General features: G+C 40.9%; 1 protein-coding gene across 11 annotated transcripts in view; it reads right to left on the reverse strand.

The window, feature by feature from the left end:
* STARD13 (StAR related lipid transfer domain containing 13) overlaps positions 1-25080 on the reverse strand; it is a 294539-nt gene that overhangs the window by 44216 nt on the left and 225243 nt on the right. Inside the window, exon 1 of one of the 11 annotated variants that reach the window (XM_068672952.1) lies at positions 24744-24790. The exons of the other annotated variants lie outside the window; for them this stretch is intronic. Coding sequence (XP_068529053.1) covers positions 24744-24753 — 10 coding nt within the window. The 5' untranslated portion in view covers positions 24754-24790. Of the gene's footprint in view, positions 1-24743; positions 24791-25080 lie in introns of those variants that run through there. 11 annotated transcript variants of the gene reach the window in all.

Consider the following 25080-nt stretch of genomic DNA (forward strand, 5'->3'; position numbering starts at 1 on the left):
GGACAGCAGTGCAATGTGCTCTTGGCCCAGCCAAAAGGATGACTCTGTTCACATCAGCGAATTTCTTCTGGTTAAAGGCACCTGTTCCAGCCATTCCCCTCTTGGCTGGTAATGTAGTTTGAGTGAAAAGGCACGAACAAGTATTTGCTCCTCAGCAGACACAAGAGGTGATTTCTATTATCTCACTCTGGGCATGTAATCCAAGTTTTAGTTCAGTATGCAGTACAGATTTTTTTCATTACTGGCTATTGCAATGCATAAAATACAATTTGGGATGCTCAATTTAACATTCTCTTTCTGTGCATACACTCTAATATTTGTTTTTTGCTACTTGCTAGTTAACCATCAGCGAAGACTTATTTGGGAAGAGATGAGTACAGCACCAGAAAGATGTTATTGAAGATGTCAGTGAAGGGTTGCAGAAATAACTTTTGAAAGCATTGGTCTAGTGCTGCTCCCCTGTCCAGGCTACTGCAGGTGTCAAAGGCAACCTGCAGTAGCTGTGCTGTTGTGGTGCAACCCTGCAAGCACCTGGAAAGCCACGGGTTCACAGGTTGTCTACAGCACAGAGAAGGGCTATCACACTGAGAAGAGATCCTAGATTTGTGCTTAATGCTCACCAGGAGCCACAGCTTCTCCCAGAATCATGTGAGCCCCCACCAGCCCAGCATCTGCCCCAGGGACAGCATCTCCAGGATGCTGCTTAGGGAATTTGGGAAACTGAAATTGTGGGGTGGCATGGCCCACAGTGCACATGATGGTGAATTTCTGCTTATGCACTTCCATACTGCTCTGCTGACTGAAAAAAAAAGTCATGGATAATTTTCCTACTGCTTTCCACTTGCTTGGTCAGCAGCTAATGGCAATGGCTCATTAGTAAGACTAGGTAATAAATCGGTCACAAATACTGACGTGCATCAGTATGTCTCACAGAACTGGAGTTATCAGGTTTTTCCAGCTTTTAGTTAAAGCTTGACAAGAAACAGGTTTCTCTTTCTATTACTCTTTTCTACTGGTAACAAGCTATAACTGATGTTCACACCTTCAAAAGTCCTCCAGCCTCACTTGTAGGAAGATAGAATCACAGAATCGTTTAGATTGGAGAAGACCCTTAAAAACATCAAGTCCAACCATCATCTTAACACTACCAAGTCCAAAACTAAGCCATGTCCCTAAGTGCTCTGTCCACAATTATGAGGTTGATGACCTCCTTGTGGCCTCCATTTGCCAGCTTTTGCCAGGAGGTGTGTGCAGAATCCCCTGCGCACAAATGTCACTGCTGAGCTTCCTCATGTCTCTCCCCAGAGACCCCCCAGAAGTTGCCCCCTGCTTCACCAAAACCTATTAGTGCACATATGAAATCATCAGCTTTATATTTTGTCACACTCCTCTTTGATCAGCCAAGCCATTGGGTTTTGCTTTTTTATTCCTTTGGAATTATTTCTCCATTTTCTTCTTAGAGTTGTCTCACTGCATATTAAATTAAATACTTATCAGAGATGGTGATATCACACAATAGGGATTGAAGTGCAAACCTCTTATCCATCTTTTGATTTATTTAAGATGTAAGTAGAGTGAAATAGGGAGAGGTTCCTCCAGGAAACTAGACAGACGGTGAGAGCACAGCTGGGATGTGGCTTCAAGCCTATGCCTGGCGTTAAGCAGGTTTGCGCTTGTGTCCCACGCACCCTGTGAGTGCTCTGGGTATTCTGGGGCTGAAATGGGGATGGTTGCTTGCAGTCTTTGTCTCTCCCAGTACTTCCAATCCCACACAAACCGCTTGAATGGTGCCCAACACCAGAAGGAAACTCCAAGAGTTAGCTGTCCTTAACAGGGACATCCTACCCTGCCTGCCCTCACCCCATAACTCCTTCTGCTTCCTTTTGTGACATATCAGCTCTTGGCCAACCCACTGGAGATCTAGCTCAACACTCTAAGATGGCAGAAAATTAACCTCCAAGGGTCTAACTTAGTCCACATTTAGCTGCATTTTAACTAGCTGAAGAAAACCAAACCATGGGGACAGTCCTTCCTCACATGAAGAAAAACAAAACTTTCTAAAAATCTGTTGGGTTAAAATCGCTCGGTCAAGAAAAAATCATGTAAGTAAATTCATTTTACAGCTTGGGACCTTATCACTGTCCATAAATATCAGTTAGTACAGTCATTTAACATGTCTTTTCCTATCCAGACATCAGTGATTGCCATCTTATTTCTGCCTTTCTGCTATTATCCCTCTGTTTCCTCTGTGTTCTCTTTCAGTGTTTCTTTTTTTTTTTTCCCATATAATTTTAATTTAAGATTCAGATATCCCTTTGCACAATGTAGCAAAAGAAATTGCAACAAGAATAAATAAGGTACATAATTACCTCATCTATTGTGTTTATGTCAGCTTTATGCGTGATAACCTTTATTATTCATCTGCCTGTAACAAATCACTATTTATGCTCTCTTTTTTATTTCCCCTATATTGCTCACCACTTAAATCTAATTTACTAGGTTAAAGCTAAAATATCTGGGAGTGTTAGTGAAAACCATCGATCAAGTCATTGGAAAGGAGCCTGTTTTATGATGCAGCCACATCAGTGAGCTTCACTGGAAGCCCAAAGCTTGTCTGTTAGGTAGAAAGAGGTCTCAGGTCTCTTTTTGAGAGGTCTCTTTTGCAAATGTTGTTTGAGGCCAGATAGCAACACCTTTTACCCTCAGAGTCCCAGTGGACCCGTGTGAAAGGTGAGCCAGTGACTACTACTGGGGACGAGACTTTGACCATGCCTTACACCTGAAGCACTCTCGGGGCAGCTGTACACACTGTGTGGGGGAGCTTCAGCCTCACCTAGATGGTCTTGATGCCCCATACACCCTACAAGTCACAAATAAGCCACATCAGCAGCCTGACATCTTCCCAGAAGAGCACTCATGAGGGCAGACTGCTTCTTTTCTGAAGGAAAGCTCAGTTTAGGCTGAAGCCATATGAGAACAGGCCCAGCATGTTTCAGCTTCTTGCAGCCTAGGCCAAGATACTTTAATGGCCCCCACTGCTCTCCTGCCCTTACGTCTCATCATCTTTAAGACAGTGATCCATTCCACTGTTATTCTTATTTTTTCAGATGGGGATTTGAAGCACATCAAAAGTACACAGGCAAGTTAGAGACAAGGTTGGTAAGGTTGGTGGGAATTAGGTGCATGACTCCCTTAACTACCCATACAAATATGGCTATGTTACTCCTCAAGTACTAATACCCTTAGAAATTTGGTCTGGAGATTGCCAGATTTCTGAAGTTTTGATACCTGAATGCATCACTCCATTGTCACCCAGCTACTACATAACACTGAAGGCTGAGAGGTTTCCACTGTGAGGTTTCCACCTCACATTTTCAAAGCCACTTTGGAGCTAAGAAATCAGCCTCACGGTAGAGTTTAGGTGCTGAACTGTAAAGAATGGGAAAATATTTACAAATATGAGAACAAATGACTTTCCAAGGTCACCCAGGAAATTCACAGCAAAACATCTACACAGGTCACATCTACAGCAGGCAGGTTGGTGTCGATCATGGAAAAATATAAAGATTCTTGTGTTCCCTAAAGAAAAAGCCCCATGCAATTTACTAATGACATACAACATTTTCTGCAACATTTTCATGCACCAGAATTCTTTAAAAGGAAAAATTCTTAAGTTTTATTTATAGGATGGTATAAATTTTTGTGCAAAGTATAACGGTGTCTGAAATTATTTAGGCTTTTAGCATAATTTCCCAAGAACTCCATCTGAAGGAAGACTTTCAGGTAGAGCTCTTACGGTTTGCCCTATTTCCTTCCACTCCACAGGACTTCTCCAGAAGGATTCAAATAATAATGCAGAGGCAATTGTACTCTGCACCCGAAAAATTACCATTTATAGCACAAATCTATCAAAAATAAAATAAAACATAAGCATACAATGAATTTGTACTATTTTACTACGTTATGGTGTGTACTCTTCAATAAATCCTGGTAATAAGGTTTTCAGAAGTGGAATTTCATTGGAATTATTTTATATCATGCTGTATAATTACTATTAGAGGCAAGGTTATGTTTTGCAAGCAAGGAACAAATAAAGCTGTCAAAGCTGTCAAAGCGTTATTTTAATAGACATTAAGCTTTTGCAGAGTATTGTGGTACCAGTAATAATACAATAAAATATGGACCTTTTAAACTAGTTTGGCTGAAAATAATTCAAATGTCAATAGAAAAAAAAAAGATCCTTTCAAGCTCATGAGTTGTTTCTTTCTCTGTAGCTCTTTACACTTGGTGAATAATAGTCAGATGATGTCCATTCATGCTTTGACTTAGAAAGGTTGAAAGTGAGAAGCATGATTATTTATGGATGTGAAAAAAAAATCTCATATGCTGAGAGATGAAAAGATTGGGACTGTTTACCCTGGAGAGCAGATGAATAAGGAAGGGTTATGATAAAAGGGTACAAAATCATGGGTAATACAAAAATAGGAAATTGGGAGCTTCTATTCACTCTGCCTTGTAGCACAAGGGCAGGAAGATTAATGAAAAGGGAGGAATGAAAAAGAAATAAGGCAATCTGAACTGATAAAGTATTTTTTTTTTTAAAGCAATCTATGAAATTCATTGCCAAAGGACACTGGGATCAGGAGATGAGTGGGCTCAAAAGTGAACTGAGTCGTATCTGAGTACCCATTGCTACCACCTCAGATTTGGAAAAGGATTCTCCAGAAGAGAATAAATGAAACCAAACTAAAGACAGCATTATAAGATTATTTTTTCCTGGCTAGATGACCCCTTGTATAGCTTTTCCTTCTGAGCCACTGTGCTCAGACACAGTCTGGGACTATATGAACTATTTCTTTGACCAACTGTGACAATTCTTTTGTTACCTACTGTGACCAAATGCTGCACAGTGCCACTGGGACGGGACACTTCTCATCAGCCTTTCATCTTTGGCAAGACTACATTTCCCAAGAGGAAAGGTGTATTGTTCTGGCCAGGAATTAGGAACTTAGCTCCTCTTCAGGTGAAAAGGACTATGCTCAATTCCTTTCCTGAATTAACACGATACTGGTTAAAACTGGTAGGCCTGAAATTTACAGCAGGTTCACCAGGAGTGAAAAGTCACAGGTCTGGAAAGATTGTGTCTATATTAATATTTTTGACATCTAGATCTCATCAGAGCTAGGCATATAGCACACCACTTTCTCTCATGCTAACAACGTGAAGGAAGCTGTGCAAACGGCAACATGAAAACAGGGAAAACGGTTTGCAGGGAGACCTTTGCACAATGTACCACACTCCACAAGTGTAAGTGAAGAGGTGACTTGCAAGGGCTTTTAAAGCATCAAGGAGAACAAGCCAGCAGAGGCACAGGGACACATAAAGATTTCAGGAGCAAGAAGTAACCAGAGGGACTCCCAGTTCAGAGTCATTAGCCTTCCTTCCAGGCAGCCATCCATGTCCCTAAGAGTCTTTAGCCTCAAACCAGCTCCCCAGGGAATTTTTCCCTTACGTAGATTTCTAAGTCACTCTAGAGGTACAGGGGATGGCATGTTGGGCACAGCAAGGCACCTGCATATAAGAATGCATTGAGGTATGGACACCAACTTGTCTTAATATTTGAAAGTCTCAGACACAACACTAAAAACACTGCAAAAATGTTTAACTGAGCCAAAGGATGTTGAAAAGTCATGTCTACGTTATGTGGTTCAGCTATGTGATCAAACCAAGAGATCCAGCTCTTCCTTGAGTATCCTCTCCAGGTCTTTGCTGTTTAGCATCATGATCACTTCTATTTACTGCTGCTTTCTCTTTCTCCTCATTTTTTTTTTCTGTATCTTCTACTCCAAACTCCTTTAAAACTAACTTTCTGCCATCCATTACACTGACATTTTTGCTACCCACTGTTCCACATATCCATCCACTTTATGCAACCTTACTCCAGCTAGTGTTTCCTCTTTTTTTTTGCCACATTCCTTTCAAATTTTCTAAATCAGGATTATAAATCCCTCCTAACCCCCAAAATCTCTCCCTATCTTCAAATATCACTTTGAAATTGCTTTTCTTCTCAGCTTACAATTGATTTGTACAATGCAGCAATTTGCGATGACACTAATAAAACAATAGCTTGCATCCCACATCTCATCTTGAGGCACTTTAAATGGTTATAAAAACTGATGTGAAAGTTATATATAGGGATCACTACATCCGTGGGTGAAATGCAGCTGCGTTAGGATGAAATGTGGCAGCTGCATAAAAGAACGCTGCAGCAGTTTATGACAAGAAACAAGAAGAATTCTTTACCCAGCTGAAACTACTAGCAGGATTTATGAGCTAGATAAAATTCAAATAATATATATATATATATATATATATATATATATATATATATATATATATATACATACATACACTGGAAGCTGACAAGGACACCAGGCTCTCCCTTTTGTCTTAGGAAAAATACTCTGGTACTGCTAATGGACAGAAGTGATTAAGAGCTCGGTACCCATCACATCCTCCCCCCTCTTCAACAGGATTTATATTCCTTTTCCTGCCTTCTGACAGCACCCATGAGTATTGTTCAGCACAGGCTCCGAGGACAGAGCACCACCCACCTGTTCTCCAGCACCAAGCTGCCCTTCCCACCTATTTGGCAGGCCATTCAAAAAGTGATGGGTTTAGCACCACTGACTTGAGAATTAACAGGGCTTTGATAGTGGTGCATAAGCACTGTATGTCCACCTAAAAATGTGTTTGGATGAAGTTATGGAAAAAGTGAGTATTTAAGGGCTCTAGTATAAAATATATTATATCTTTAATGTGGAAGGAATACTATCAGATAGGTAGAGAAGGAGTAACAATCTCATCCTCTGGGATCTACTCCAAAACTTCTGATGACTCATGGAGTCACTATAGGCCAGATTTTGAAAACAGACTTTCATCTTATGCCTTCGGGTTTCCAAGTGAAGAGATCTAGGCTGCATCTAAACTTCTATGTAGAACGGAGCAAAGAGTGGCCTGAACACCAAAATAGCTGCTGAGCTCATATTTCAAAGCGAAATGTTGAGTCCAGCTGGTGTTTAGAAAACCTTCAAGTGTATGCTCAATTGCCACCCACATATGCTGTAAAGCAATTTTTACAACATACCAGAGATACCGCCATAGCTAATAGATATTAATAATAAGTAGTCCTTGCAGCATTGTACCCATATGTAGCTATTCATGTTATATTCAAGTTATGTATGTTCTAATGAATCACTATTTTTGAAGAGTGAAAGAGCAAGTGACCGTCCAAAAGGCTGGAATGCAGCTTTTCAGGGGAGGACCTGGGCATCCTGGTGGTCACCAAGTTGAGCATGAGCCAGCAACATGACTTTGCCACAAAGAATGCTAACAGGATCCTGGGCTGCATTAAGAAAAATGTTGCCAGCAGAGCAATCATCAGCAGAGATTTAGCACTAGTGAGGCCAGATCTGGGGTACTGGGTCCAGTTCTGGCCCCCCCAGTATAAAGGAGACCCAGAGAGAGTCCAACTGGAGAGGGCCACCAAGATGACAAAGGGACTGGGGCATCTCTGCTGTGAGCAGAGGCTGGGAGAGCTGAAGCTGCTCAGCCTGGAGAAGAGGAGGCTCAGGGGGATCTCATCCTTGTCCCTAAATCCCTGAAGCGAGGGTGCAGAGAGACCGGAACCAGGCTCTGCTCAGTGGTGCCCACTTGCTGTAAGTGACTTCGTATTGCTCTTCTTCTTGAGGAAGATTAGTGCCATTGATTTTAAGACCCAGAGAGTCACAGGAAGGGTAAGGACAACACAAAAGAGCAGCATAGTGAATAGGAAGCATAAAATGATCAATTCTAACTGTACCATTATGGGAAAGTAGCCATATCTGAATACTTAGTATTATAAGTATTCAGAATATTTTCCTTATATGTGGACTCTTTGATTAGATTGCTAATGATTTAATTACATCAGCAACATATTCTTTCATCTATATACAAGACATGTTTCCTCAGTGCACAAAAACTGTACAAGGTGTTTGGTCTGGTGCTCTGCCCTTGAGACCTGTTTTGACTTTGGATGCAACAGATGGACCCCACTACAGGCAGCTTTCAGCTACCCTCTGTCCTTGCAAGCTTTTGGTAAATGTCATCTCTTGCAAGGCCAGGGGAGATTTGCAGACAGCTTGAATTCAAGCAGCACACAAGATGCCCAAGGTCTCTGGAGCAGCCTGACATTCGGAGGGCTCCCATGAGGGAGCAGCATGGGTCTGAGCATTATTTCTGCTCCCATGGGGAATCAGAACTCCAATTACAGACAGAGATTTAATGGCTCTGGAAGCCAGGGTTTTCAAACTCAGTGTCCTAAGCTGGAGGTCAAGTTTGAGGCTTAAACATCACAATACCCAACGTGGTTTGTATGTGTGCGGTGCTGAAGTTAATTGGTCAAACAGTAATTGGAGCTCCTCAGATGAAAGGCGCTATGGAATGCAGGAGAATGCTTCATGTTATAATAGGAGTGAAAATGTAAACAATCCCCCAAAAGATAGATGTTGTCACAGTAGACTTTCTCCCCGAATTATGCAAATAAGCAGTATAAAACGTAGTTCCTTATCACCATATTAATTATTGTTTGATTATGCCCTTCATGTGCTGTAGATGTTCAAATTACACGCAGGCAATCAGATACACATCAGAGAACCTCTACCCATCTGAGGTGGTCTTCATGCTGTGAATTTATATTAAACACTGAACATCACTGTGAAGCTAACTCCCCTTGGAGATAATACTTTGATGTATTAATAAAAAAGACTCCTCAGTTCTTGTTTATCGTAAATTAAGATTAAAGTAATTTCTTTTGGAGTTCTGAGTGAGAGGAGTAATTTGTACTGCAGGAAACATTGATAAGATACAGCACAAATGGAAGAGCTGAAATATTCAAGACAAAGGTCCGGATCCATGGCTTGTGCACAGAGAACGTACTGCAAAGTGCCAAGCTCCCACCTGGAGTTATCAGTATTAGCTGCTGTTATCAGCTGATGAACACTACGAGCGGCTGTCTTTAGATCCCACTGTTTCCTTATTAGCTCCTTCCATTAAAAGACCTATTGAGAAAGACATTCTGTGCATTTCTTCTGAAAAAATAAACAAAACCCTTAGCAGCAGAATGTCAGTTGTTCACACAATCTGAAGAAGTTGTCATCCGCACACAACCCAGCAACAGGAGGGCTGACATTATCCTAAAAATACAGCCAAGGGCTGTACCTACAAACCCAGATGACGTCCTCTAATTCACAACCATACTGTAATTATGATCACTCAAGTATAACAACATTATTAACATTTCATCGTGCCTCAAGACTGTTAGTTAAGAATAATTATAAAATGAAAGTGAACATAATTAGTCGATATCTACATTATTATTATTATTATTATTATTATTATTATTATTATTATTATTATTATTATTATTATTATTATTATTATTATTATTATTATTATTATTATTCCTGAGATCATTAAACATCAAACACCCATACCTATTAAACACTTTTTTCAGCTGCTATTTACTACAAGAATATTACTAATGAGAGCTGCCAGGCTGTCTTCCTGTGACTGTATGAAGAAATGAAAATTTGGTAAATTAATCATAAGCACAAACGCTGCTTTCTTTAACTTTAACATTCTGAGCTTGGCCCATCTTCCTTTCTGGGCTTAGGCTGATTCTGTGTCAGTATACGATGTGACATGATATGGGAAGTTGGCTCTGCCATGAGCAGGGGTTGGACCAGACAATCTCCTCTGTTCAACCTTTCTACTAATTTTAAAATTATTTCATACGATGGATTGATGAAACACGTAAAGATGTTATTGTAAACTAAGTTGTGCCCCTTGTTTTGCAGTGTTGTAGAAACAGTGGAGTCACACCAGTGTGTGCTTCGGCATGATCTTGTCCAGAGCCCCTAATTACATGGCTATGCACTGATCTTAATAGAATCAGGGGAAAAAACAAAGAAATTAAAGGAAACAATTACTCGCTTACTAAAAAAGGAAAATCTTCCGTCACTCTGCCTTCGGAAAAGCACCCATTTTTACAAAAATGTCATCCAAACGTTTCTCTTGACCTCAAAACCAGTACTGAATGTGGGAAAGTTCTCAAACTACCCGGCCTGTTGGACAGTAGCAGCAGAGCCACTGTTCGGACAGCTGGACAGGCAGTTTTCATCACCCATCGCATGATGGAAATTTTGTTTAATTTCACTGAATAGATGTGAATAACTTTTAATATCAACACGGGGAACTCAAAGGCTGGAATTTTAAGAGTATTTAAACTTGCTAACTGGTAGAGTGGAAGACCTTCAGAAATTTTTAAAAGTTAAATACTCTCACGTGCCTACTCAAGCACCTACACACCTTTGATTTTCCTTCATCTGACCCTGCCTTCTGACACCATACGGCTGCAGGAATGAGCGATTAGGACTGCAGCACTTGGGCACATGCACACCTAAACATGCTTAGAAAACACAACGGGAAGGTTACAGAGCAAACACTTTTGCCAATGAACTGAAATGTTCTTGATACCCGAATTAAAATAACCTAAGGACTTTTCTTCACGGAAATCACAGTTTTCTTTTGCTTAGTCCCTTTGTAATGAAATCCACACAGCTACAGAGCAACATACAAAAATCATGCTAAAGCAATTCCTACATGATAGCTGTACATAAACATTTATTCATTCATACTGGAGGGAAGAAGGAACAGACAACTTGGCTGTGTTGGTATAGTTATTATTTTTAGTATTTTGGCTGAAGTCTCTAGTTTCCTTTCCATGCATATTTTTTTATAGAAGGCCGTGGGGGTTTTATGTGCTCCTTCAAGTACAAAACAGACTTTTAATGTAGTGGAAATACAGGTTTTCCACTCTGCAGCTCACCTAGGTCTGTTTCCAGCTATTAAAACAATTGTACGAAATAACTGTTGCCTATAACACGAAATTCAGCTATAGCAGAAATAACACTAGGTATCCATAGTACTGACATTCCTCATTTCCTTACCCGTGTTACACCACAGAGCAAATGGAAGCCAGACTCAGAGGAACCCTGTAATTACTCGACGGTAATCATTGCCAGCAATAAAGCCGAATTAGCAAAGAACTAATTAGCACACCACCCAGGACTACATCGCTCCACACTTTTTTTTTTAACTGTTATTTTTAGCTACGAGCAGGAAAGACATAAATTGTTCTTTTATCAAATCGCATGAAAGAGCTTAGGTGAGTTAGATGTTTGCAGTTATCACTGTATAAAGCTGGAGGCTGCCCTTCAGCTATGTGGCGTGTATTACCTGGGAAGAAGACAACAGGAAGGCTGGAGACCTACCAGAAACTGGGGCTGTGGGGTGGACAGTGGGAGACACCAAAGCACAAAACCACTATATCATATGTTCATGTAATTTCTCTAGCTGGGTAACAAGAGGGAATACTGAAGGGTTGGCTGTGCAAATGTCAATGGAATACAGACCCTGGCACTTTTTAACCTCCTGGATGAATTTCAACTATTTCTTAATCCTTTAATAGTTGATGGGAAATCCATTGGGCAGTCTCAGTTGCCACCTCACAGGCTGAGTCCCTTTGCTCCCACTGCTAGGGACCGTCCTCACCAGCCTGAATCACCACATGCCTGCTGTAGGCAAAGATGGTTTTGTCACTAGGCAGTGCTAGATATTTGGAAAGTAATGACTAATTCCTTGCTCAGCCAGACTTTCAGTGGGAAACAGCTCACATCACTTAACACTTACACTTCAACTCAAAATGGGAATAAAGGCTCTTCCTTCCTCAGGAAGGAAAATTGTGAGATGAGATATGCTGAAGTGTGTGCTGTGTTCAGAAATGTGCTCGAAATACACGAGGACCACCAGCTACCTTGTAGGAGCTGGTTGTCTTTCCTGTGTGCCTTCAGTGATGGGGGGCTTGGATGTCAGATGGGAACATTTTCAGTGTCATTAACGACTTGGTCCAGCCTTCAGCTGATCTCTAAACTTAGTCATTTCACAGCAGAATCTGGCCATGGCAGACATAAGAAACTTGTCCTTCTAACAGATATTTCCTGCTTGGAGATATGAGTTATCCTGAGCCTTGACCCAACTCCTGATCATTTAGAGAGCACTCACTAAGAGATCAATGGATACAACTCCATGCTATAGTCTGAGGTCACTTTAGTCCAAGAGAGAGGCTTGTGAAGTAAAAATAAACAAAAAAGAGATCATGGGATTTTATAAAAACCCAGAAGAGTGTTGAAATATTTTCTCTGAACACTGCAGCGTTGCTGGCACATCGCTGTTTTAGCACTTGGTTCTTGTTCAACGTGTGCTACGTGGATACACCAAGATCTGTGTACGTACTTTTGCCAAGCAGAATGACAGAAATAACGTGGCTATTTCTGAAAAATGAAGTGTTTATGGCTTGCTCAGTTTCAGAATATGTTTCATAATCTTCAGCACTCACAGTGTGTCACTCATGGGCTTGCAACATATTCCCCCTGAACAGAAGCCGCTTTGTGCTCACTGCCGAAGAAGCATGTGCTGTGCAAGTGCCATACTGTATTTTGGCAGTAGCTGTTAGAAGTAAATTTACAATGGATTAAGGAGATGGAAGGCAACGTGCCTTTGACTGTTTAAAGAAGCGATGAAGGATGGCTGCTGTTCAAGATCTTGGGGATTGAGGTTCAATTTGTCCTGCAAAATTTCCAGTTGGTCTTCGGGAAAACCAAAATTCCTGAACAACGGCGGCTGTCCTTCTCCAGAGGGACTGTGTGAGGACACCTCTCTGCTTCAGATGTCACCTCCAGTGCGAGGTGGGAGCTGTCCCCGGGGGCACAGGGCCACCCGGAGCTGTGCCAGCTGAAAGCTCCCTGCTGGTGGCTGCACCGCCTCCGGGATCAGCTTGGGACGAGCCCTTCCCATCTCTGGGTGCGCCCCATGACGAGCAGGATCCAGCTGCTGCTTCAGCTTTATGTCCCCCCCAAGGTCAGGGGAATGAGTGTATGTGGCCAGGACACGAGGCATTTTTGCCTGTCCAGTGCCACAGTAATGGGATATACAGATAAAAACAAAGATAGAAAATGGGTTGTGTACACTTTGAAGGATAAGTATTTTATTTTCCAAGCCCAGCCTTTTTCTAGGCTTGACCTTGGTCTGCACTTTCAAGAATCTGACATTTTTGATGGTTTATTTCACTTTCAGATTTTGGCAGGGTCTAGCCTCAGATATGCCAGAAGCATGATGAGATAAGTTGTTCTCCAGACAGAAACAGAAGCAGAAAGCAAGCAGTTCCCTATAAAAGATGGTGTCTCCTACAGATTTGACTGTAAAAACACCTGGCTTGGTTTTCAAAAGGAGAAGCCCAAATCTGACAATGAAATCTCAGCAAAATGGAAGTTAAAGATCTTTAATAACCATCTTAAGAGCCCACTTGTTGCTCTGAAACCACTGGCTAAAACTGAACAAATGACAAAGGTACTTCGATGCAGGAGATGGGCTGTATTTTCCAGTATCACTTTACTATGTAATGCGAGCTAGAAATTTTGGACCCACAGTAGCCTGTGACAACTCTGTAATGCTTTCAAAGCTCACCTACTACTAAGTAATCACACTGGAGAACTGAAAATTACAGTTCCTTATTTTATGGTTGGGCTTCATCATTAAAAACAAACAATAACTCAAACAGAGCTGCCTGGACACCACTTCTTTACCTGCATTAGAGAATCTACAGGGAAGGCAACGATGCCAAAAGGTGAAAATTACAGCTGTGATGCTCAATTTCTGACACTGTTTTGGGGAACGGAGTTTTGGGGTTTTCATTAGTCTTTCTGCAACTCCAAGCAAAAGGCAATTACTAAAAGTAGCCTCAAAACTGAGCCTACAAAGCCACTGTTTGTTTAATGCATTTCAAAGCATTTTCTCCATTCGTTGTTTACCAGTCTGGCCCTTCCTAAAAAGGGGTAGAAAAACATAGCGAATGTTTATCACCTGCAAGTTTGAATTCCCTTGAAAAGAACTTTTTCAGAAAATGTGGTGAGCACTTTCAGGGAGTGCTGGTGGTTTTAAAGTTTCTCATGATGTTTTGCATTTTTCTTCTAAATGAACAGGAAAAAACTCATCTGGCTCTCATTTGAATTCTCAATAGACTTTAGAAAGGAAATTCCAACCAGAAGTGTATTCCTACACCTAAAATCAATGTGAGAACAATGTCGGATGCTTGTCTCAAGCCAAGAGCAGCCAGGAGAAGGAGCACAAAGGCTGGGCCAGCAGCAGACCTGCTTGTTCCACGTATGTTAAGGGTCTCAGCAGAGGGGCTGATTTTATAAACCACAATCCAGGATCAGAAGCTCAACTTTAAGCATATGCTTGAATATCTGGTTGGCCTGTCTTCCTAGCAGCCATTTTGTCATCATGTAGAACAATTATTTACATACAAAGGGATTTCTGGATGTAAAGGCTGGGAACGGTCTCACCTATAAGCAACTGCACTGGAACCACAGTTGATCACCACAGATGATCCTGAAGTCCATGGGGAGAAATACGTGCTTCCATGAAAATATTCATTCTGTCTTAACACCTAAAAGAGGTAAACTGCCTTATGCCTAGAAAGTGCTCCATCTTCTCTAGAGACTATATAGAGAATATGGGATGAACAGGCATATAAAGCTAGACACGTTTCCAGTGAGATGAAATAAATTCTTTTTTGAGACATCTGCTGCTAATATGCTATGTGACTTAAGGTCAGCAATTTCTCCTGTTTGCACCTGATTTTCTCCATTTGCAGTGATGGCGTAAGTGATCTGTATCCGTGTTTGTAAAGGGATTTGAGAGTTATGTAGGAACATTCTTGTGTAGGTGCTCAGTGTTTACCACAAATAGCAAGTCTTTCCCACACAAAGCATGTCATTGAATTAGAGTTAATTGACCTCAGAATCCACTAATCTCAAACACAAGCAAGGAAGTAAATACTTGAGTTGTTCGCCCCATCTGTATCTTATTCACCCATTCACCTGCCGGTTTCTGTAGGGTATACATAGGATATACCTACACCTCACTCACAGTATTAAGCAACGCTTATCAAGATCTGCCCTGCAGTTGACACTACACATTCTTGGTGTTTAGGTTTTCTCTAAGTGTTCTAAGCTTATAAACAACTCCAAGCAGTTCTAATGTTCAGAACGTGCCAGAAAAATCTTTTTCTCCTCCTAAAAATGTGCGCTGTCTCTGGCCAAAGATGTTAGCTCAAAGGACTGGGCCAGCAGAGCTCCTTCTAAGCTAATGCCAAGCTGAGGGCAGGGCTTCCCAGACCTCTCAGAAAGGTAGCATCTCCTCTTTCCAGGGCTGTAAGAGCACTGTTCCTGGCTCTCCTTTAGCTTACCAAGCCAACTGGTTGCTCAGAGCACAATGGACACTATCGTGCAAACACGATGCGGGCAGAGCCTCGCCAGAAGACTCCTGTAATGGATGTGAGGACAATATAACTGATTTATAGACATATAGCCCTGCACCTTGCTCCTTTTATTGTACTTTCCCACTACTGTTATTGATCGCATTCTTCCCAGAGCTTTTCTTCTTTTTCAGTTTAGAAACTTTTGGAAGAAACGTTTAATAGCGACTGATTTGTGCCATGCCTCTCTGGCATGCGGCGCTGCGGTGCTACACAAACAAACAAGGAACACGATGTAACGCCACGGCACTAGATGTAACTGAGATCCAATTGTACTCGTTGCCATCTGGATGTGGGAAGAATGTTCCCCTAAATGACAAATCTTCTGCAGAAAAACAAGTTCGCCCTTCACAAATACGTGCCATAGCAGAGGACAATGCACCACCTCTGACTTATGACTTCATCAGTAAGAAGATGGAGTAGCGGTGGCATTTCTCCTCCAACAACCAAATGCTCGCACTGTGTTCCTTCCACACAGACCTGAATTTGGGGTATCCTTCAGAGCCAGTACGAAGGCACTGTTTGCTAGGAAGTGGAAGACTGTCCTGTATCACCTCTCAGATAAATTACCTCTGGCTGAACCACTGGGATGGGGTGGGGGAAGCTACTGGCTCTGGATGTAGATTATGAGATTGCCAGCAGCTAAAACAAATATTTCATGTTTCCAGGTGCAATTTATAAATTTAACTGTCTCGGTCGTTTTTACTGTGCTCATCACAGCAGAAACTCAGTGACAACCTGAGTAAATGCTTTGACTTGTAATACAGAGTCACTTAAAAAATTGATGAGTTCTTGTCCCAAAAGACTTAAGGACAAACACATTTCCAAAACTAGGGCCTCTAAAGAGGAAATACCTTAGGGAGAATATTGTTATTAGGTGACACTGAGCAAATACTTAAGCAGGAATGATTGAAGTAGACAGTGTATCCTAAGGATTTAATGAGCAGCTTGGAGCAGTTGATGGCCTGAGGCATAGCCTCAGGTCATTAAACCTCAAATGGTTATTAATCCCCAGGAAATGCTTTCTGTCAAGGTCATTAATGCTATTATACAGTGGAAACTGAGGGTGCATAGAGAAATTAGCATGTAGTCTGTTTGCAGGAAGGCATGCTCTCAGTAAGCAGAGGCAGGCCATTTCCAGGAGGATGCTGTAGTGCCTGTGTGGTAGCCGGCTCGAGTGAACTTCCATTGAACTGTTTGCACCATTTTTAGTCTACGTTGCTCTTTTGCCGAGTGTGTCCCTACAGGAACTTCCTCAGGCACTGAGCAGGTACATTAGCAGCTCAGCGTCACTCCGCGGGCTAACATTAGCTGAAGTCCCTCCTGCTGAGTAAAGACACCTTAGCATATGTTTTCAGGTTGGAGTCCTGCCCTGCTAATTGCCTCTTTTAAGAATAAAGATAGGAAATCTGATTCGATCGATGGGTATGCTGGCAAACACAGCTGTCCAGCAGGTAGGGAAGGGCAGTATGTGTGGGGATCCCAGCCTTGGGTCTTGCTCTTGGACCCTTTCTCAATGTCGGGCACCTCGTAAATGATGGCTCAGCTCTACAGCCACCCCTGTTACCTTTCTATGAATATTGCTACATGGATTTTAGTGCATTTTTTGTAACTAGAGTGTTTTTTTTTGTCTAGAGTGTAAGTCAGACATATTTTTTTTCCAGATTCTTCTGCTGGATTGTGATGTGAATTGGGTAAGTAGTTAAATTATCTCCTTGCGTCAGATTTTCCTACATTAAAAGGGATACAGCCCTACCTACCACAACAGCTATTTTGAACTTTGAATTAGTCTATTTACAAGGGATCTGGAGATATTTGGCTTCAAAACTATTACATTGTAATGATCAGTGCTTGATTTTTAAGGCAATACCACAGACTGCTATTGCCTAAAACTGTTCCTTCTGCTCTAAAGTAATCAAGGAAAACAGAAAATTGTTACAGAGCAGGATAATTTAGATTACATCCTTGAGGATGATTTAGCACCCCAATTATGCAGCTGTCCAAAATAAGAAATCTTTCTTTATTAAAGAGACTGAAGAGATTTAGACTGCAACCGTATATTACACCAAGTAAAAAGAAGGAACAAAAGGACATCATGATATATTTAATTCTTCTGACAATGTCTGCATTAAATGATCAATGCTTAAACATGCTTTGCTATTTGTGGTTTGTTTAAGTGCCCTAACATTCACTGGCAGCAACCAACGCACCATTACTACAGGGAATTTATGCAAACTATTTCAATTATATGTCCCTACACAGGTGTTGGCAACACACCCATCTATGTGGAACCTGACGGCAAATTCACTGCTACTCTTCTCTACGATTGGTTTCCTGAGAGATACTCATTCAATGAAATTGTTAAATTATTGGAATAGAGAAGAGTACTTTTGCAATGGTATTAAGGAAGAAAAAAAAATTATATATGACTATACAGTTTTTGGTAGTATTTGTGTCCTTGATTTCGTGAAGCATATAATACATACATTTAGGCACCAATATTGTAAAAAATAACGTTGTACTTTAAAAATATAAATATTGCTGAATATTTCTAGAATAAACCTTTCATTTAATTTGCGTGTTAGACATCACTCCAAATACCTGAGGAAGAACTGCATACATATCACAGTAAAGAAAATTTTATTTGGCACTACTGGCTTATATAAGGCTGTGAAGCCATAAATCAGATAAAATAAGCATTTGGACACTAAATTATTTCTGGACTTGGAAAATTCCACTAATGCTACATTTTTATAGCAGTCTGTTCCTGTAGCCTAGATCCTAATCAACAGATACATCTAAAGTTTTCTTCTGAGGCAGAAAAGATGAATTCCAACTTCTGCTCCAAAGGGTGCAACTGTGAATTTTAGGACTCTTTCAAGTAAGATTGCTTTTCCAATCAGGATTTTCAACAGATTTGTAAGTGGCATTGAAATCACTGTACCTAAGCATGCCTAACATTCATTTTCTTGCTTGCTTGCTCACTCTGAAAAAAAGCACATCCTTGATCTCTCCTGTATTTTCAGTACAATAAACAATTCCTTAAGGACCACTGGGCTCTTCTCTTTCATTTTCATACATACACCTTCGCTTTTTGACTCCCCAGCTGTTATTTTAATGTATTTGTTCCCACACCTAGCCTGCTAGTGATGGGGAAACTCCAGTGAGTCTCTGTCTTATTTAATTTCTCCATTCTCTCTCACCAGTGAGTTTAGGAAAATGTTGTACACCACTGGCTGTGAAAGCTGCCACATTTCCTTCAGTGGATCTTACACAAACCCGCAGTAAGGAATAACTTGATAATACCACTGTCTGACTCACGTACTTTGGACTGATAATAACAATAGCCACATCCTGTAAAATGACCAGTTTGAAAAAAAAAAAAAAAGGTTTGACTTTTCTCCTCAAAATGACCATACTCATTTTTATCTTGAGAAGACTTTATCCAAGAACTTGAAATTAACCACAGAAAATGAGGCCAAAGTGGAAAGTGAAAGTTCATCTAATCCACTCCACCAAAACCTGCAGGACTAATATTTACTCTTCCTTAGAGGAATGTGGGATTCAGGACGACTCCAAAACATATATATTCTCAGATACACCTGACCAAACAGGTTGCTTTGGTGTCAGGCTGGCTAGGTGGCAAATTTACTACTCTACGCTGCAGTAGATGTTTTCATGATACAGTTCCAGCTCTGTCCTCTGATGGAGACTTTAACATAAGCAGTGTTCGGCTGCTGCAGCTGGAATGCATTGCTTACTTTTCCACCCCTTGTGTTTAACTACCTCTGGATTGCCACATCTGTAGCTATTCAGCAGAAACTCAGTAAACTTCTCGTTTCTTTTTCTACAAACATTATCTTTATGTTCCTCCCGAGCTGGCACATTAACATCATTTACATCCCTGCTTGGAGAAATGGTGACATTTTATAGACTGCTGCTTTCCACGGTTGGTAAGGGTTGCTGGCTGGTAACCTCCAGGTTAGTTAACCCCTGCTTCTGCTGGACACTGAAGAGCAGTATTCTCCAAACAACACCAAATTTGTTTGGATGAGTGCACACCTGTGAGTTTCTGAAGGTAGACCAGTTGACTGGAAAAATACCAGTGAATGAAGAGCTAAGAATACACTTGCGGTGAAACACACGAGAGAAAAATGCCAATTTCTCAAATACCATTGTTTATTTAACAATTTCCTGTTGGGAGAACTGCGTAGCTACAGTGACTGTGAGTAGCTACGAGTACTTATGTCATGATGATGTGATTATCATCGTAAAAGTCTACTGTTAAAAAATAAATGAACCATATCTGTGTCAGGCAAATCCTGCCCTTCTAAATAGACCCTGATTATCCTCTAGAGGCACAATGAACAAAATGTGTGTCTGAAGAGTCAGGAATATATTCTTCCAAATAAGGAAAATCACCAAATTAGTGGTAAAGACCTCTTCAAAAACAGTATTTCACAGTGAGCTTTTTTTGAGAGTGAGCTTTTTTTTGTGAGTGTCTGACACCAGACACTCTCACTACTAATAACCCAAAGAGTGAGTAGCTATTTACTATGAGTGAAAATACCAGAATTTAGTCATAAAAACTTTTGCATGCAAAGTCTTACGAATAGTTCACGGGTAATGAAAACTGTTCTCCCCTGCTTCTGCAGAGAACTGCTCAGTCAAATGTATGCTTGCTTATATTTAGATGTTCAAAAAGATAGACAATATGTGAAGAATTGAATATCCTTCTCCATGTATAATCCAGTCTCTCACCAGTTAGCTGGTGTCTTTGCAATGCTCTCCATATGGAGGATAGTAAAGATAGTAAAGGAGCATTAATTAGTATTACTTTGCTTCAATCTAAGAGCCTCAACAGTAGCACTCCCCACAATCTTCCAAAGCATCAATGCAGAGATCACACGCCTCATCACCTCCTACTTTTTTTCCTATTTCCTTTCCTCTAAAATATCTCCAGTCTGAATTTCAAGGCTTTGGTAATAGCAGACAAAAATACAACATTTTTTCCTCTTTTCCAAAGCAGACAGGCTTTGAAGCAGTACAGCAGGCATCATTTCACACATGTTCAGTGTGCACGTTACTGAAGGCAACTTCTGGACTGCTAAACTGAGTTGTATCTGCTTCCTCACTTAATGCCTGTTGACTTGGTTTTATGCTCTAGTTTACAGTCTGGCTCGCTGGTTCATCCTATGTGCAATGAACAAAATCCAACTAGATTTTGCAGGAAACTGCGTTTAAAAAAATCCCCAAATGTCCACTAACAATATTTTCCATTTTTTATGGAAAAGAAGTTGTTGTCTTGACAAACATAGAAGCAAAAAGAACTGTTTAAAAAGGTAGTTTTAGGAAAAGCTGTTATTCACGTCTCTGTCAGGGGGATCAAGCACAATTGCTCTGCTCCATTAATTTTTAATCACATCTGGCAATTGGCCTCAAATGTCTCCAAGACGTTATGATGCCTTGAAATGAAAAGGGCAAAATATTCTCCTCCATCATTTTAGAAGAGACCGGTACATTAATATCTATAGTAAGCACAAAGACCCTTCCAAAATGGTCTTCAACAGCTGTGTGCTATAGGAGCTGCTGAAAGCACAGCAGTCAGCGGTGAGACCAGCAGTGCCAGCTCATCTTTGCCACAATGATCCTATACCCTGAAGGCAAATCTGGCTTTCAGGTGATGAAAAAATGAGAGAGGATGACACCACAAATAGGTCCCGAGGAATGTTTAGATGAAGGATTATCCTTAGCTGAAATATAATGCATAGTTTTACTGTTGTTGTTGTTGTTTTTAACCTTGGAATTACATAGGAATTTATTTCATCAATATTTCCATATACAATTTGGCTGCTGCTAGCCCCAACAAAAATCACATTCTACTGGAAATACCTGTCATAGCTGCCAGGAATTAACAGCACACGGTACTGGGCATCTCGACTCCAAACTACGACATATGCAGCCCACTGCTGTGCACATCAGAGGTGCATGCTGTCAGAGTACTTGCAGGGACTTCTCCTTATGGACAATTTCTTTAATACAAAGTACGGCACGCTACATTTAGAAGAAATTTTAGTTACAATCTTCATGTTTTTCTTAAAATCCTATATCCTAAGCATAGACAGAGACTCCTTCTAGAAAGTATTCTCCAGACTTCTTACTGCTGAGAATTGCTGTTCTAACATCATTGCTGCTTCCTCTCACTGCCACTCTGTCCTCAGACAGTGAACTTGACCATCAATACTAGAAACGCTTACAGGAGCTGACTACAATAATATTACAATTATTTAATCCATTCTCCATTTTGGACATTTGAACTGCAATTCTTAAGTAGGGACAGTAAATAATTCATCTGCAATTAGAATGTGTCACTTTGAGGCCACAAAGGCTCTTCCTCTCTTTAATCACTGCCTAAAGACGATACTTTGATGCAAATAGGAAAAAGTACACCTGCAATCAAATATAAAAGGTGCTCTGAAAGAATTCTAGATTAGCACTTTATAAAGACAAGAGGTCTAAGGGGAAGAGACATCAGAGGTATTCAAATTTGGGCTCATATTGAATATGCCTTATCTGAAGACACTCTGATTCAAGGTACTTTCTGGTTCATGCCATCCTTTTTAAAAACCTTCTGTCTTTAGGTTACAAGAGACTTTCTCCTAATTTTGTGTCTTCATGACATGTCTTCATACAGAGCTTTAGCTGTTAAAGTCCCCACTCACCCATATTTCTTCATGGGTGACTGTTCTGCCTCTTGGCCACCTCTCACATCCCAATCCATGCCTGGAGAGGTTACTTTTACAAAAGCAGAGTTTAACTTCTGTTGAGTTTCTTAAAGAATACCCTTGGCATTGCTTTTCTAATTCCGTGATGCTTTATTCAGAAGGGCTATTTTGCTGCCAGCACAGGAAAGGAGCACTGAAGGGCTTTCAGATTAATGCTCAGGGCCTTCAGGTTACGAAGTCTTTCAGAGTGCTCTGCTCCCTGAGGGCAACCTGCAGATGAGCCTGAGACTGCTTTGCCTTTTCTCCTGGAGGACAGCCCTTCTACCCCGGACAGATTCTGCAGTGATATCCACCAGTATGAAAACACAGTGAAAGTCTCATTTGATAAATAACGAGTATATTTTTATCACTGTTCTCATGCAGAAACTACACGTCCTGCTGTGCAAGTAGCAGAGTACGCTCTCCCAGAGATCTTGTGTTAACCTTTTCCAGTAGAGATTTCTTTCCTGAAGTACACTGAGCACTGGGTGAACTGGGGAAAGGGCTCGCCAGGTTGAAGCCAGTCTTTAGCTGCTACTCTCCTAGCTCCTGTTTTCAGAAGTGGTGCCAGCACAAGAAGATCCTGAGCCAAATGAACACTCTGAAAATCTATCAAAGTGTATTATACAGGATGAAACAGAGAAATGGTTATGCAGACTTGGATAAAAAATACTAAAACAGCTTTAGGAAGAAGTTGCCAGAGATCTGAAAGCAAAGGGTAAATCCGAAATTACAAAAGCTTTGGTGAGTTCCATATGTTAAACGTTTTAGGCACAGCAATATATTTGATTTCTGTGACTTTCACTGAACAATTTGTGTCAATCTCACTTTCAAGAAAAAAGTTACTTCTCAAGAGTGGCCAGCAGCATCTCTGGATGCTTTTCTTATACTGTCAGCGTCTGAATTGCTACTCTATAGTTGAAGACCAACTCCAAACAAATGGAAAAACTCTTTCTCATTCAGTGTTAATATTTTTTTTTGAAACGATGTGAAGAATATCCCATATGTGAGCCATGATATTTTTATCACAGGGGATGGGGAGATGCAGAAGGAGAGGGAAGGCTCAACACAGCATTCGTGTACTTCTAAAACTCTCCTTGACAGAATATACATTTTAGTGTAGTTTGAGTTGTTAAATGGAAATTCATTTCTTTTTAAAAGATCATTTAATAGAAGGTAGTTAGAGTTAATAATACCTTTAAAGCTGTCAAAGCAGATTATCAAAATAACCGTCATTTTATAGGAGCAATGTACTGATATAACTTTAGCTGCCTGTAAGCTGTACAGTAATTTACTATGCCTGATAAGCTCAGACCAAATTTGTCAGTGGCTATCCATCTGCTGGGCTGAAACACATTAGGGATTAATTGGCAGGGGGGGCCCCATATTTTCCTTACAATGATTTTCTCAACAATTTTTCACTATAATAACTTAAAAGATTTTAAGGTAAACCTAAAAGTGCCTTCTTTTTCTGTCTCCATGCCACAAATCATATAGCTTCACCTACTACTTTCCACGTCACACTTTTGATTTCTGCTTGCATTCCAGCAAGGACTCTGGATTCAGCAAGCTGGGGAGAAGGAATTCAACTCCATAGGAAACCAGGCTGCATCGATGCCAGTGCTCAGAAGGCATCTCATTTGGCTCAATTTTACAATATTCTCTATGGTGGGAATAAAGGTCAACCACTACTCATCACTGGGCAATGGGTTCCTACAACTTCTGGCAGCTCCAGAATGACTCACTTGGGGAACACATCACTGCTGCATTCCTCGCCAGTGTTGCAGGAGTGACTGCATAATGCAGCACATTGTCCTCACAGCCTCATCCCTCCTACTCTGTCCTTCTTTAGAAATTCAAAGAGAAGAAGATGCCAAGGGGCAGTTAGACTGAGTAGGAGCTCTGCAGTCACCCTCTGCCCTGAGCTGTGTGCTTGCCTAGGTCCGAGAAAGTTCCTAAGAGAGTCAGTTATAGGACAGGAACCTGAAGCACAATGTTTCCCAGTGCTACAGGTCTGATAAACTCTGGCACAAACGTCTCTAGAAGAGACAATCAAAAATCACAGAATCACAGAATTTCTAGGTTGGAAGAGACCTCAAAAATGAGGACATAGTCATGCCAATAGAAAACCAACAAGCAGCCAGGTGTTCCCTAAATATACATCAAGTCCAGCATCACTGGAGACTCACCCTCTGTTCCACAAACTGTGTCACAACCAAAGGTATAAAGCTCATCTTCTACCAATATCAGCCAAACCCAAGAAATGCATCTCCCAGAACAAGGCTTTTACTCCGCATTTTATTTGTCTGTGGTGTGAAGGGAGAAATACACACACTTGCTACTATTACTATTTTATTACAAACCTCAGCCAAAATCAAAACCTTACAGAAGTCAGTGCTGCTCAGTGTTCAATGACAAACATGCTGGTGCCTTACAGAGCTTGCAGTCTTTACAGACAGACAGAAAAGGAGAGGGTAAGAAACAAAAGTATGAAGACTTACGGATGGTCATCCTACGAAGGCAGGAGTTTAGATCCTCTGAGTTAAGAGAGGAAGATGCGAGTTCACCCCACTCAGAGTAGAGCCCAGTATCTCCTCCCTCTGTGGTGAGTGTTCCAATTCTGGGGTTATTATGCAAGAGGAAGATAAGTCACAACCTTCTTCACAATCTTCAAATGAGTAAATGGATCCCAACTGCATGGAGGTGCCAGCATTTATTTCCTATTGTTCCTGTATATTCCCAAGGGAAGAGGTTATTTACTTAACCAAGGCAGACTGAATCATCCTCCAGTGGGTGGATGGATGGAGAGGGGGAATGGGTCTTCAAGTTCTCTGCAAG

Source organism: Anas acuta, chromosome 1 (assembly GCF_963932015.1).
Source record: "Anas acuta chromosome 1, bAnaAcu1.1, whole genome shotgun sequence".
NCBI lineage: Eukaryota > Metazoa > Chordata > Aves > Anseriformes > Anatidae > Anas > Anas acuta.